This window comes from Polypterus senegalus, chromosome 17 (assembly GCF_016835505.1).
Source record: "Polypterus senegalus isolate Bchr_013 chromosome 17, ASM1683550v1, whole genome shotgun sequence".
Taxonomy (NCBI): domain Eukaryota; kingdom Metazoa; phylum Chordata; class Cladistia; order Polypteriformes; family Polypteridae; genus Polypterus; species Polypterus senegalus.
The window spans coordinates 17997716-18012842 of record NC_053170.1 but is presented as its reverse complement, the minus strand read 5'-3'; the positions used below and the strand labels follow the sequence as shown (position 1 = coordinate 18012842).

Genomic DNA, 15127 nt, shown 5'->3' with positions numbered 1-15127 from the left:
TACGCTAGCAATGAGATAAGCTGCTCTATGTGTTATTGGCAAAATAAAATGTATTAAATGTTTATGAAATGTCATAGTAATACATCATATACAACATGTACTGTGTCAACAGACTTTCATCGTGGAAACGCATAGTTACAACAATATGAACAGTGACAGTGAAGACAGCATAATAAATATGAATATACAAATACTAAATTTGCATCTGTCATTTGATATTTTTTAAAGCAAATTAACGTTCGTAAGTATAGCTCCTAACATGTGACAAATGTGAGTGAAAGCACATCCAGTAAATCATATGTGAATGGAACATTACTGAATGTAAGTCTCTTAGTTGCAATTAATTAAATTCAAGTATAGCCAGTCCAGTAAACACTCTGATTCTGGATTCATGTAAAACTATAAAGTCTGATTTCACACAGGAAGTTTTGAAGTTGGTACAAATGTAAAAAGGGGCAGTTTAAAGCACCAGGAGTTTATGATGTTTGAAATTTTAATCAATTTGTCTCATTACAATAGTAAATGTTAGAAACAGGGAATCTCTGACAAACCAGATTTTGAAAGCATGTTTCTACAAACAACTGGAAAGAGTTTATTTAAATGAAAACATCCTTTTTTTGGAATTCACAAAGAAAAAATTATGTTTTAATTTAAATTTTTTGTATTATTTCAAGTAGTGTTTTTCAGTTACAGCTGAGAAAATGTCAGAGAATAAAACTAGAATGTGCACATGGTAGGATAAATTGGGTAGTCCATGATTATATATTTTTTTTTATATATTTTTTGCGCTGAAATCCCCCCAAGATTATAATCCCCTTCCCACTTTTTTTTTTTTTTTTTGCATAGTGAGAATCCCCATGTCTATCACACATTAAATTTAAGTCTTCATTACATTGTCATTTAGTATCTATTAATACAAATACTAGTATACTAAATGATAAACAGGCAACTACTTGATTGGTGTACCGCTATTTTTAATTTTCAGTTTCTATTAGTATTTATATATTGAATTAAAAAATTCTAGTATTGTGATATCTCTCTACATTCAATTAACATTTTTCTATCATTTGTCATATTGAGCCAAAATACGTCTTTAAGTGGTGACTGCTTACACAGGTCTACCATATGCTAGTGGGTAATTCGTAAAGCTTCCTAGCACTTTAAGTGGTGAAGGTAATGGCCCCAGTGACTATTATATAGACTTGCATGGTCAGTCCTGTTGTCTGGATGTGTTGTAGCTGTGTGTGCAAATTTGCCGAAGCCTTGCTCCAGGTATCTGCATGTCCTGTTTCTAGGTCCATCCATCACTGTTTGTATTTCTATCTGTGTTTAGTATCTCAGTGTGCTGACAATCCCATTGCTGTTTGTTCAGGGTATATCCCCAGCTATCTGGAGAAGGACGAGCCATGTGTAGTGTGTGGGGACAAAGCTACAGGATACCATTATCGCTGCATCACCTGCGAAGGCTGCAAGGTGAGATGTTTTATCCTACATACAGTATCTGTATGTCAGGTTGGCAGGATGTGGGTCAACATTCACTTTCCATAAGATGTCTTATGTTATTGTGAGTTGTGGTTTTGTGTGGTACAAAGGTGTACCTAGAAAGTTTAATATCTGTCACACATTTTCATTTTGAATTTTATCTTTTTATACTTTTCAAGCTGTTCACTTCCTCATCCCTCTTTCTATACTTCCTGTTAAATGCAACAGTAACAGTGCTTTCACACTGGATATTGTAACTCTCCCCGTGAGACCATTCATTTGAGCTTTTGATGTGTAAGGAGGTGTTTCTCTTCCTGCAGGGATTTTTCCGGCGCACGATTCAGAAGAGCCTGCACCCTTCCTACACATGCAAGTATGATGGCTGCTGCATCATTGACAAGATCACACGCAACCAATGCCAGCTGTGCCGCTTCAAGAAGTGCATTTCAGTTGGCATGGCAATGGACTGTGAGTTTAAAACATCACTGCCCTTTCCTTAAAAATAGTGTAATATGATATCCTGTCTAATTAGTTAATTCCTGTTACTCCTTAGTTACTGAAGCCACACCAGTCCAAGCTCCACACTCACTCCTAATTTGCATACATCTGAGTCACACTATCAAGGCTGACAGTTTTGAGTGTTCCTCTCACAAACTAATCCTTTCTTTTAAGTAGGAGTTTCAAGGTATCCTTGTTCTTGAGCGCTACATATTTTTACGGCAGTTCCATGCATTCTGCTCTCACTCCTGAGGATTTTGAGTTACACTTTACTGCACTTTTACTATCATTATAAATTATCAGTTACACCTTTTTAAGCTGTCAGTGTTCACAGCCGGAGCTAATCATTTTCCATTAAGACTGTCAAAACTGACAGTTTTGAGTTGCACCCTTTTGAGTTCTACTGCTCTCTTTCATGACATTCAAGTTGAAACACTCACATTCCACTCTCTCAACAGTTTTCAGTGGGGCATTTTTGTTCCTCTGATTATTTCTGAGTTCTACCAGTTTGAATCCTGCAGAGTTATTTCATTTAATCAACCAATCAATCAGTATCCAACCCGCTATATCAGTGTCTCTCAACCTCGGTCCTAGGGGCACACCATAGCTGCAGGTTTTTGTTCCAACCAGCTTCTGTTTTTAATTGGACTCCTGAGCTAATTAAATGATGTGTTATTTCCCAAGTTCTGTGTTTTGGGAACAATATAGAAATTAGAAAACCAAGCTTGGTAAAAAAAAAAATATATATATATATATATATATATACACACACACCAAGCAGTTATATGGGAATGATGTATTTTTGCCTTTTAACAATATTTTCATCTTGATTTTCATTCTACTATTCTAGGTGTTCTAATTGTTTAATTAATTCATTATTTACTAATTAGTGGGTCTGATGCTAAAGTAGTTGCAGCCTTTGATTATTCAGTGTTGTTTGCCAGTGTGTCTGCTCTGCTCATTTTTAATTGTCATTAACAAGATACAACGAAGGGGAGAAACTGCACAGAGAAAGGGCAAAATATAATGAAATCAACAAAAGAGAGTTAAGCATTTATACAGCAAAAGCAGAAATATTTCTAAATGTCTTATAAATATAAAATCATGCTGCTGTGCTTCTCTGAATGTAGAATAAAAGGAAAATAATACCAACTAATTAAATGAGATCAGTGTTATCACTGATTAGGAATCTGGTTGGAACTAAAACCTGCAGCCACAGTGTGTCCCCAGGACCAAGGTTAGGAAACACTGTGCTATATCCTAACACAGGGTCACGGGGGTTTGCTGGAGCCAATCCAAGGCAGAATCCCGGGCAGGGCACCAGCCCACCGCAGGGTACACACACCCACACATGGGGGACAATTTAGGATCACCAATGCACCTAACCAACATGTCTTTGGATTGTGGGAGGGAACCGGAGCACCTGGAGGAAACCTATGCAGACACGGGGAGAACATGCAAACTCCACGCAGGGAGGACCCAGGAACCGAACCCAGATCTCCTTATTGTGAGGCAGCAGCGCTACCACTACGCCACCATGCTGCCCCTATTTCATTTAAGCTTTACTCAATTTTTTTTTGGCAGCTCAGTCTTTATAGGTTTATATTGTTATGTATACAGAATACAATGAAATTCTTACTCTTTGGCGCCATGATTTGAGAGTATAACCATCTCACTTCAAAACTTATGTCTTCATTATGTTACCAAGACTACTTTGAAACATATGTAAAAATCAAATAAACTGTATTAGTTCCTAAGTTTCTCATAATTGCTCTAAAGGAAAAAAGTTTGTAAATGTTACAGCATCTATTAATATTTAAAGAGTGGTACAGACAAAGCAGATCATTTAAGAATGAGCCAAACTATTTTACCCACTTTACTTGCGCCATTACTTAGCATAAAAAAATGTATTATTGAGATAATTAAAAGAATGGATACTGTGCAAGGTTTAGTGTTCCAGGTCAGGCCCTTTAATGCTAATGCTGCCCTCTAGAGAAACTTTCTATTATTTCAGTTCATGCACTCTGCTGTTTGTTACAAAACAAAGAGCACTTTAAAGCGCGCCAACTTTACTTGGCAGCCACAGTTGCTCAGCAGGCATACATAAAAAACACACACATACATGCATACATTCCCAGACAGTATTTCTATCAGTTCCCAGGTTTTCCCATTGCTGTTTTAGTTAATAGTAATGGCAAAATCTAGTTTAACCGCTCTGTGATTCATAAAACAGTCTGATCTCGTCTCTCTTTCTAATCCACATAGTGGTCCTAGATGACTCAAAGCGTGTGGCTAAAAGACGTCTAATTGAGGAGAACAGGGAGAAACGGAAGAGGGAGGAAATGTTCAGGACCTTGCAGAATCGTCCTGAGCCAACTGCCCTGGAGTGGGACCTTATCCGTATGGTAACTGAAGCCCATCGCCACACCAATGCGCAAGGCTCACACTGGAAGCAGAAGCGCAAGTTCCTGGTCAGTGCTACTATGAGTCAAATGTCTTTATCTTTGTCCTCTTCTATATAACCTACTTTTTAGACAAGTCAATAGAGAAATCCTTCTTGTAGCCCAGCAGGGGCAATGCCTGACTGGTCAGTAAAATTTATTATTGGGAGCTTTTCTCAGCTGCAACGTTTTGTGATGAAAAATAAAACTGCTTGAAAATGGAAAGTGACTGTTGCAAGTGAAGGCCAGCAGGTAAATTACCAGCTAGGATAACAGTTGCTAGGCAACCAGTCGAATGTTCCAAAGTTTCATTCATAAGTTAGAGCACAGCTATTTCAGTGCATATTATGTGGTGTGTGCTACAGAATTTCAGAGGCGTTCCTGATGACCCATTCTTGCAGTTTCTTTTTGCTTCTCTTGTAAATACATGTTCTCAGTTCTACTGGGTGTGTGTGCTGTGGAAAGATAAATTCTTTTTACAAGTGGCTCCTTCATTCAACTGAAGTCCATTTGCAGTAGCTCCTTCTCCTGACCCCACTGAAGCTCTATGTAGACCAATTTGCAAACTATCATAGGCCATCAGGTTAACATTTTATTGCTAGAGACACGGGTTGCACTTGGTCAAAGTTTATCTCATGGCACATGCGCATTTCCCATTAGCTTTACTTTTGTTCACTCTACAAACAATCCCCCACCCCCATAGCCTTCTGTGGTCCTTCTTGTAGTTAGAAGGCATTGTATACATGTCTGTTTTGACATTGACTTCTTGCAGTGCTCTGAGTGACTCCTTTAATGAATGATAGTAAACAACAGCGTTCTGGAAATCCAGTAGCTTGTACACACACAGTTTGTTGGCGTCTCTGCCCACCAGCTCACCACAGAGAAGAAAAACAAAAATATCTCTGGGAGACTGTGGACAGGACTGCAGCTGTGTGCAGCCTGGCACCTGCCAAGTTTAATAAGGGGAGGGCTATCATGGGTTTAACGGAGGACCCGGCATGGGCTGAGGGATTCCTCATGATGGAGAATATGCCAGCAGCCAGACGCAAACACAGAGAAAGCTTTCAGACTGAAGACAGCCTGGGAGGCTCATAATTAGATCAGGTCAAGGTACTTCATTCGGGGTTACTTTTAATTGAACTAATAAAACCTGATCCGTTTTTGAAACACCAACCTTGGTGGTCTGTATTTTCGTTAACACCTCACTTCAGACATTTGGCCACTCTTAACATTAGTGGAGAGCCAGTATTTGATTTAGGATCATGTTATATATATAAAAAAGTGCACTGTTCTGCCAAAGCCCAGAGGTGCCCTTTGCTTTCACACATTGGAAATTTATGCCAAAAGTGGGTTTGGCAGTGATGTAATATTGAATCTATTTTTATTTTCTTCTGTCTGTTTTTCCAAGTTTTATTTAAGTGACATATACTGACCCTTGCTTCCTGTCCTTCTGCAGCCAGATGACATTGGCCAGTCTCCTGTAACTCCATCATCTGATGGGGATAAGGTGGATCTGGAAGCCTTCAGTGAATTCACCAAGATAATTACGCCAGCCATCACGCGAGTCGTGGACTTTGCCAAAAAATTGCCCATGTTCTCTGAAGTGAGTGTCTCTGTTTTGCATTTGCTGGTATTAACTGCCTCTTTTTGGGCTTCAAATTCTTTATTGAAAAATTAAGTTTCAGGAAATTGTCCAGCAGACAAGAATGCATTGTCACTAGTAAAATGTCTTGTCTTTCTATTGCAGCTGCCTTGTGAAGACCAGATCATCCTCCTCAAAGGCTGTTGCATGGAAATAATGTCACTGCGAGCAGCTGTTCGTTACGATCCTGAGAGTGAGACACTAACTCTCAGTGGTGAAATGGCAGTGAAACGGGAGCAGCTGAAAAATGGGGGTTTGGGTGTAGTCTCGGATGCCATTTTCGACCTCGGCAAGAGCCTTGCTCAGTTCAATTTGGATGACACCGAAGTGGCCCTGCTGCAGGCTGTGCTGCTAATGAGTTCAGGTAACTTGAGTTCAATGAAAGGATGTTAGGAGATTAAGAGAGCAGTGTTTGAATCAGTTCAGGCCAGCTAGTTATTAGAGGGGGGCAAGAGGGTTGATGTAGATAAAGCAAAAAAGGCAGAAGGGGAGTCTTAATAGACTGAAGTGAGCAGGACAAGGAAAGGAATGAATAGATCAGTAAAACTAGTTTTAGAATTAATTGACAAGAGGTGCTGACATATTATAGTAATCATTTAGTGTACTGTTGAGCATTCTGCTTTTGTTACAAACCTGATTATTATGTTGATGACAACACCTCTGTATTTTAAATTTAATAATTTAAATCTGTTTTTATGAAAGAAGTCACATTAGTTGCAGTAGAATCTGACTCTTTTATTTAAAGCATTATTTGAAGTTGTCTTCATGTACTCTGTCCGACTCCTCAAATAACTGATTAGTTAGACTGAATGGGGAGGAGTGGGTTGGGAAAACATCTAGCACCTTCAGGATGCACCATATCACCCTACTGTTCTCTGCTTACAGACCGCTCTGGCCTCTCCTGCATGGATAAGATTGAGAAATGCCAGGAGACCTTTCTGCTGGCTTTTGAACACTACATCAACTACCGCAAGCACAACATTCCCCACTTCTGGCCCAAACTGCTTATGAAGGTGACTGACCTGCGCATGATTGGTGCCTGCCATGCAAGCCGCTTCCTCCACATGAAGGTGGAGTGCCCCACAGAACTATTTCCCCCGCTGTTCTTAGAAGTTTTTGAGGACCAGGAGGTATGAACAGCGGATAAAAGAAGAGTAGTGCCAGCTGTGCTCAGGGTCCCAGTTGTGCCAGGGTGGCTCCACATCCCTAAGTTGTTGTTCTCTCAACTTCCCATTTCCTCAAATACCCAAAATTTGCTGAATGGCATGCGTAGAAAGTCGCTCATTCATATACAGAGATGTATAAAAGTGTTGCAATGTCGTGGGAAATTTAAAAGATCTATTAAGAAAAAGGAAAAATTGCCACAAGGCAGTGATCTTGTGTTTTAAAGTGAGGTTATGCTTGTCAGGAAAGGAGGAAGATTCAGTCATCAAAGTGTGGAGCAGTTTCAAATTTTCATTAGCCATGGATCGGCACAACTTTTGTCAGCGGTCACTCTGGGATAATACATTTTTCAAATCTCTTTTCATCTCTGGATAATGGGAAACACCAGTTCCTGAGGGGCAGACACATTCCAAAGTTTACCACCTTTAGGATCGTTTGTTCCACAATCTTCTGGTCATGAATTTCATTGCAGAATTCTGACAAGACCAAAAATACTACAGTGATCTTCTGTTTATCTACACTACTAGGGGAAAGGGGAAGGACAGGAGTGCACTTCATCAATGGTATTGCAGTACACAGCCCTCTGGATTCTTCTGCAGAATTGAATTGCACCTTTTTATGCAAACTCTGATAACATTTAAACAAAAGCAAATGAGGAAGAAGGAATCCCAGCCATCAGATGATACAAGGGAGGACGTCATTCTCTATTGGTCTGGCAGCTGCAGGGTGAATGTTTACTTTTCTCTGTTTGATTCTCTGTCCTTTTTGTTGGGAGCCAGCAAAACTTGCCATTATAACAGCGGTATAATACAAGTTTGAACCTAATCACATTTGGGTCAGAACTATATAGTCAAAGAAACTCAGACTGGGGTACACAAGTATCATATCCTACTCTTAGAAGTGGATTCACACTGAAACAAAGACCCAATCCAACTTCTCTCAGCAACTTTCTCTATTCTTGGCAGTATTTATTAATGCCCACCAACACAAATACAGACAAATGCATTTGTGTTGTGTTTTATTTATTTATTTTTTTCTTTTTACTGCAGACTATTCATTACACTGAATTATTTTCCCCAACTCTATAAAATATTTAGTTTATTCCTTCTACATTCCCAGTTTTTCCAAGATGTACACTCAAGAGGGGATCCATTCTAAGTACTCTTATATTCCATTTCCCAAATCTCTATTGTGATCTCTCGTCTGTTGCTGCTTAACCTGTTAAGTAGAGGCAGTACTTTACACCCCAGCCTATTACCTGTTTGTTGCCAATGTAGCCATCTTAATTCTCTTGTCCTGGTTCCCCCTTACCATGCTCCCTTTTTTAATAGCAGGTTCTCCTTAACAGAGAATCCTGTATTTAATATGTGTTCAACCACTCCCCCACCTACCACCTGCCATTTTTCAACATGCAGGTAGACCCCTTGTATCTCTTTTTACTACAGTGGAATTGCTCCAAAATCAAGTATTTACAAGGCAACAGCCAGGCGAGGACTGCTTGTGACATTGTTCTTTTATTTTTTTTCATGCTGCCTTTCAACTTACAAGATTCTTTTTGGTGGGAAATCACATTTATTTCAGTTCATTTTGGCTTGCCCTCTAGCCCACTGGACATAGCCATACCTTGGATAAAGCAGAGCATTACTTGGGGCCCGGAGCACAGCATGGCTCTCCTAACAGTAAAGCAGCTGCGAAGGATCGTTTCTCTAGTCTTGCATCACACATCCGAGCCAGACAGAGTGGCGCTGGAAGCCAAGCTACTGCTGCCAGCCCCTCCTGACCACACCAGCCATAAGATGAAAAGAAGAAGAAAAAGGAAAAAAAAAGAAAGACAAAAAAAACACAACAAACACAGACCTCCAGCCTCCTTCAGGGGGCACTCTGTCAGACCTCATACTGCCTCAGAAGCCTGAAATCCCCACTTATTACCTCTCTGGTAGAAAAAGGTGGGGTGGGCACCACCTAACTGGGACGAATCGGCATTCCATTCATGCGGGTACAGATTCGAAACCTTCGGACAAGCAGAGCAGCGCAACAAAAAAAAAGGAAAACTCGAGCCCGTGTTTTTGCATTATTGTGAGCTGTCTGTCTGCACTTAGAAGGATCTCCAGCAACTATAGGAGTTCCGATGCTGCTTTAAAAAAATCTTATTTTTTATTTTTATTTTATTTTATTTTTTTTTTAAGATTTTGAAAGACTAAAAATGACTTTATAAAGACTGAAGAACGATGCCGAAAGTTTGGAGGTAGCTTTTTGTTTTGTTTCCATTGATGCAAACTGCTCCACACCAGAAGATTTGTAATCACTTTATACGTGTAGTCTATGAATAGACCAGAGCTGCACTTTCACATGTCACATAGAGATTGTATTGGTAAGCCAACTTTCTTTACCTGTTTGTTTGTCTACAAACCCATCAACCCTTTTATCCTGAGCTATATTACAGATGTCTGCAGATATTTTTATATGTGTGCATATATATATATATATATATATATATATATATATATATATATATATATATATATATATATATATATATATATATAAAGGAACGCCGTAACAGGATAAAATACTACCAAACTTATAAGTGTATTGTTAACTGAGGCGCATCTCACTTCATACCTCACACCTCACTAAGCTTGTGCTGGATTTTAAGAAGAGCAGAGTTTCAGAAGTCTTGAATGTAGCTGACAGGGACTCGAAGGATAAAGGCTTGCACCACCTGCCTCCCCTCCCACACCCAATCCTCTCAATAGGCCCCATGGGCTTCAGGGAGCAGTGAGGGTACTTGGGATGGCTGAGTCTTGCTGATGTTGTGTGCAACTGAGATAAAAAAATATGCTCATCTACAAGATGCAAAAATGTGTTTTTTATTTATTTTTTTAAATAATACTGTTTTTAGATATGGGAGGGAGACATTCCCTCATTGGAACATAGCCTATGAAGAGAGGATTAAAAAAAAAATCGCCTTATTTAATCCATATGGCTTATTCACAGAGGCTGCTTCAAAGAAAATTGTGTCATTTTGGAAGGCTAAAGATGTTTTATCAGAGCAAGGGACATTGGAGAAAAAGTAGCCAAAGGGAAGGAAACAGGAGATTGTCTGCCTTTGCTGGATAGGCAGTCTTATGTCCCTGACCGCTATCCTTGCATACTCTTGTCTGAACAGTGTTAAATGTCTCACTGCTATGGTTGAAAATAGAATACAGGGCACAAAAGTAAGAGTCCTGGGCACTTCCAAGTGTCAGACATGGTGTGCATATCAGCTGATCATTTGCAGCTGTTTCCTTTTTTGTAATAATAAATTGCAGCAAGGCAATCAATTAAAGAGGGGTGATGGAAAGTAAGCTTCCAAAGTAATTTTTGATTTCAGTATAGTGGAAGAGAAATCAGGCCTAAATTATGGCCCTTGATGCAAGCATTTTTACTAATCTAGTCCTTTGCCAGTATGTGCCTCTGCGACTGGTTGGTTTTAGCACCATGAGTAGGTGAGCTGACCAAGGTCGTTTCTTTAAAAGCTCTCCATTTATAGTCAGCAAAGATGCAGTCTAGCTTCTCTTACTTTGTGCCCTGATTCTAGGCCACATTTTAAGGAAGGGATACCACATAGACATTAATGGGCCAGCTTGTATTCGTTCATACATGATGTGAGAGGGTTGTCCACAACCATGTTCACGACTGAAGGTAGTATTGGAGATTTTGTTACATTCTAATATTACAAAGATCACACACACTCTCAGGTTTCTGGTCAGGAAACATTCTTAATGTGGAGTGAGAGTCTGTGGTATGTTATGTCATATGTCCAACTTGTGTTGTTATCACCAGGATACTGGTGCACGCCTGAAAACAACACCCACATCCAACTTGTGAATTATCAAGTAACTATTCTTTTTTTTTAGCCTGACCTGAACCTTCCTTGAGCCTCAAATACTTGTGGAGAAGTGATGTTAAGGAATGCAGTTTTAGGTTATTTGTTTACTTCTGTGGGTTTTTCTGATAATTTGTAGTCAAATTACAGTGTTCACATGCTTGTGAGTGGAACTGCAGTAGCAAGAGCATTGTGGTTTAATCTTGACTGAGTTTGCTAGTCAGGTTAACTTACTGTTGTTTCTGATACTGAACATTCAATTAATCTTTATATTTCATACCATCTTTATTAGTGAATCTCATAGCTATTGAAACTAGTGAGTTTGGCTTTATTGTCAGCTTGTTCCACATAAACCATTTCAGAACATCAGGTTTGTGACATCACTTAGAGTCTGGCCCAAAACTGAACGGATATGAAATTAAAGTCTTTGCGGTTTCCCTTCTGAGGCATAGATTGGAGACATTGCTTGCAAATCTTGTTATGCAGAATGATGCCAAAAACGGCCATTGATTTAGGCTTGGGACCTTTCAGTTATTGCACTGCTGTCTGGTTTTTGGCAGGTCCCCAATATACCAGGAAGAAAACCCAGACCAGTGCTGCCATATTGTGTGGTGGGAGATGACGTTTTAACTTGCTCCTTATAACCCTTCACATCGTAACTTCCCTTTAGCCCCCTTTTTTAAAGGCTGGTGAATGCATTTGGTAGACTCTACTGGAACTGGAAAGAGTTGAGAAAAATCAGAACACTATGCAGCAACCCACCAGCAACAGCAATCTACCATGAACAGCTATAGCCAGCCTTGGCCAAAGGAAAAGAGCATCTGTCTTGCCAGACAAAATGAGCACAAACAAGGATCTGCCTCTATTGCTTGGCAGAGCCTAAATTGTTGACACCCAAAAAAAAGCCACGCCCATTTTAATGAGTCACCTGGATGATAGCCATCAGGACTGCTAAGAGAGCATCTGTACGTGCTTGTGCACATGTGTGTGTGTGTTTGAGTGGCATTCCTGGGACTGACTGGCTGCCGAATGTGCACTTTCGGTTTATGCGGCGCCTGATCAAAACTGGCCCTATCATTAACTGAAAGATCATGTGAGACACGTGCTTCATTCCTGACAACCCGCATTGGCTGTGTCCTCTTGGCACATGAGAAAGAAAGTCTGTCAACGGTGGAAAAAAACTACTTTGGGAGCATTTCCCAAATTAGACCTTGCCATTTGCCAAGGACTGAGTACCTGTGCCCTCATGGCCATTACTTCTGGCCGTGCATAAGTAAGTACACAGCAGCTAAAGTGCCCACCATATGTCTGCCTTCTTGTGAACACAGGCAGGTAATGAAGTTCCAATGCTGGCATGGCTTTTCAGTTCAAATGTGAATTGACAGAGGAATGGCCTGTGGGACTAGGCCAAATTTTCAAGGCAGTCAGATTTTTTTTTTTTTTCTTGCTAAGAAATAATTAGAAGTGGGCTTAATATAGGGGCTTCTGCATCCTTGTCCCAAAATGTTTTGGGACAACTGGATTGTTTATGCACATGTGAACCTTTTTCTTTTATCTGTCCATCCATCCTCTAAAAGCCTCTGCACTCACTCTTCCCTTTAACTCGGCAGGCAAACTCGCCTCGGCGATAAAAATGTTGAATGCTGCCAAACACACACACACACACTGGCACTCCATCAGACTGAGAGTCAAAAGTGCAGAAGAGATATCTCAGGTAAATGTCATGTTTTACATTAGCGGCCAATGCCGGTCTATCTCTTTATTTATTTTGTGTTGTTTGAATGCTTTCACTTTCTCCTGATTGGATCTCAGTCGGGGCGTGGCAAGGTGAACTTAAACCCCATATTCTTGAGAGAACCCATTTGATTTTCTTCTGTTCTTGTTGTAAAGCACTTCTCCCTCCCCTCCTACCTCCTGTATCCATTTTTATGTGGTGTTTATATCGTTCATTCCTGTTTTACATGCAAGCACTTATTTGCTAAAGGCTGCTGGGACTTCTTTGTATTACATTTAAACACTCAAATCCTCTCCCCTCATAAACACACAATATTCTCATGGAATAAAGCAACTGAATTACTGGTACTTGGAATACGGCAAATTGTATTCTGTAAATATGGCTTTCATAACTGGAATCAGCGTTTCATGTAGTCACATTGCAGAGTCTGACTTGCATGTAAATGGCAAGATTGTCACCATATTCCTTATAAAGGATTGTGCTCTTTGCTTTTAAAGTAAAAGTAAGTGCCATTGCTTGCCAAAATCTAAAAAAAAAAAAAAGTTCCTCATTAGCAGTCAGCTATCTTCAGGCCTTCATTCCATCTCCGTGCTGAGGAATCCTGAGCCTTAAATTGAAATGCGTGTCCTGCTTCAGGTGTATAGGGGTTAGCTGCTCAGCCCAGCATGGCCATTTCCAATGTGCACAATTGCTTTTCACACAGGGTTTGGGTCTCTGTTTTTATTGTTTTTCTTAAATATATATTTAGTGGCCATCCACTATTGGTGCTGAGTTCTGGCATGTTCACTTCAAGAACAAGATCATGTTTTAATCCAGTTTAGCATATGTTAACCTTGGCATATGGTAACAGTCCTTTCCCCAACCATGCATTTTATAGACCCGGAATCTTAGTAGAATGTAGATTTGGAAACTGCTGAAGTGTACACTTCTGCACTTCCATTTTAGACATTAAAAATGTGGGTCCCAAAGTTAACCTCTTAGTTCTGCAGCAAGAAACGGTTTTCCTTCCTCACGCCTGTCAAAGTTTGAGGAGACCAGACATATTCCTGTGGGCATCTGGTCTGAGCTGCCACCGTCCAATCTTATGTAGACAAAATGCCCACTGAAAGCTGGTGTGCATTGAGCTGCCACTGTACAGCTGTATGATAAATTGCAGGGATGTAAGGAGGTATCTTGCTGTGGTTCATCTTCACATAGACTTGATGCCTTCTGGTTTGAGCAGCCACTTTCTAGCCAGATGATTTGACTGGAGGGATTTAAGTGGGTACCTGCTCGTGTGGTACCCACTCAAAGCTGTAAGTAGCTGCCTTGGCACATCTTTATACAGTTTTGATGTCCACTGCTGGAGCTCTTCAGTCAGATGGCATTTCCTGGGTTAGTGAAGGATAGCAGGTAGTTACCAGGCTCCGGAGGAGGAGATGTAGAAGTGTGTCCTTATTGTCCAGAAATGGCTACCAAGTACATTTCTCATTATGTAGCAGTTCTAGTAAAAACGGTTGAATTTCCTAAAGGTAATCCCACGATGACTGTAAAAAATAGGGATAAAAAAATAACATGCCAATTAACTTTTTAACTCCATCCATCCATCCATTATTCAACTGTATTAATTAATAAATTTAATAACATATGACCGGCGTATCAAAAAATGATGTTTCCGATGGCCACAGAAAACTGTCCTTTTTATAGTGGGGTGGTTTTCTTCCAGTCAGGTTAAAACTTTACTGAACTAAACTCTGCCAGTCTAGCCCACCAACCCCCATTCCCATGCAGATGTAGGCGAGGGCTTTATGTTCATCACTCTTGTGCCATCAGTCACTCTACTTTAAGGACAATTAAGTCAACAATAGGATAGTAAACTCCCTGTCTAGGTAACCCGTTGAACATTCTGTGTTTTTAGGAGACTGACTTGGCTGAACTGTACCCCCCCCATATACCTTTAATTGTTAGTAACGACACTGATCCTGACATTACAAAAAAAAAAAAGGTGAAACATACATTTTCTGGAAAACAGCACAACCTCACTGGTGTCTAGGAGGACACTTTGACGTCCACTTCTAGGTTTGAAGCCTGTGTGGCCATTAGGCCACAGGGTGAACCTGAGAACCAATGAATGAGACGCTAAAACCTAAAAGGAAGGCTCAGTGTCCCGGCAGATGGGCTCTTTTGTCTTTTCTGGTATGGAACAGGAGGCCTGGAGATGCTGCAGCTCTTGTGTATGACACTGTGGCTCTCTGATTTACTCATTTCTAATCTACTGTGGGATTTTTTTTTTTTTTTTTGTCAATTGGTAATTAAAC

General features: G+C 40.1%; 1 protein-coding gene across 1 annotated transcript in view; it reads left to right on the top strand.

The window, feature by feature from the left end:
- Window positions 1–14820, top strand: part of LOC120518018 (thyroid hormone receptor alpha) — an 88812-nt gene extending 73992 nt beyond the window's left edge. Inside the window, exons 4-9 of the mRNA XM_039740568.1 lie at window positions 1373–1473; window positions 1803–1950; window positions 4246–4451; window positions 5878–6024; window positions 6169–6427; window positions 6949–14820. Of these exons, the coding sequence (XP_039596502.1) occupies window positions 1373–1473; window positions 1803–1950; window positions 4246–4451; window positions 5878–6024; window positions 6169–6427; window positions 6949–7199 (1112 nt within the window). The 3' untranslated portion in view covers window positions 7200–14820. The remainder of the gene's footprint in view (window positions 1–1372; window positions 1474–1802; window positions 1951–4245; window positions 4452–5877; window positions 6025–6168; window positions 6428–6948) is intronic.
- Window positions 14821–15127: the final 307 nt, after the last annotated feature.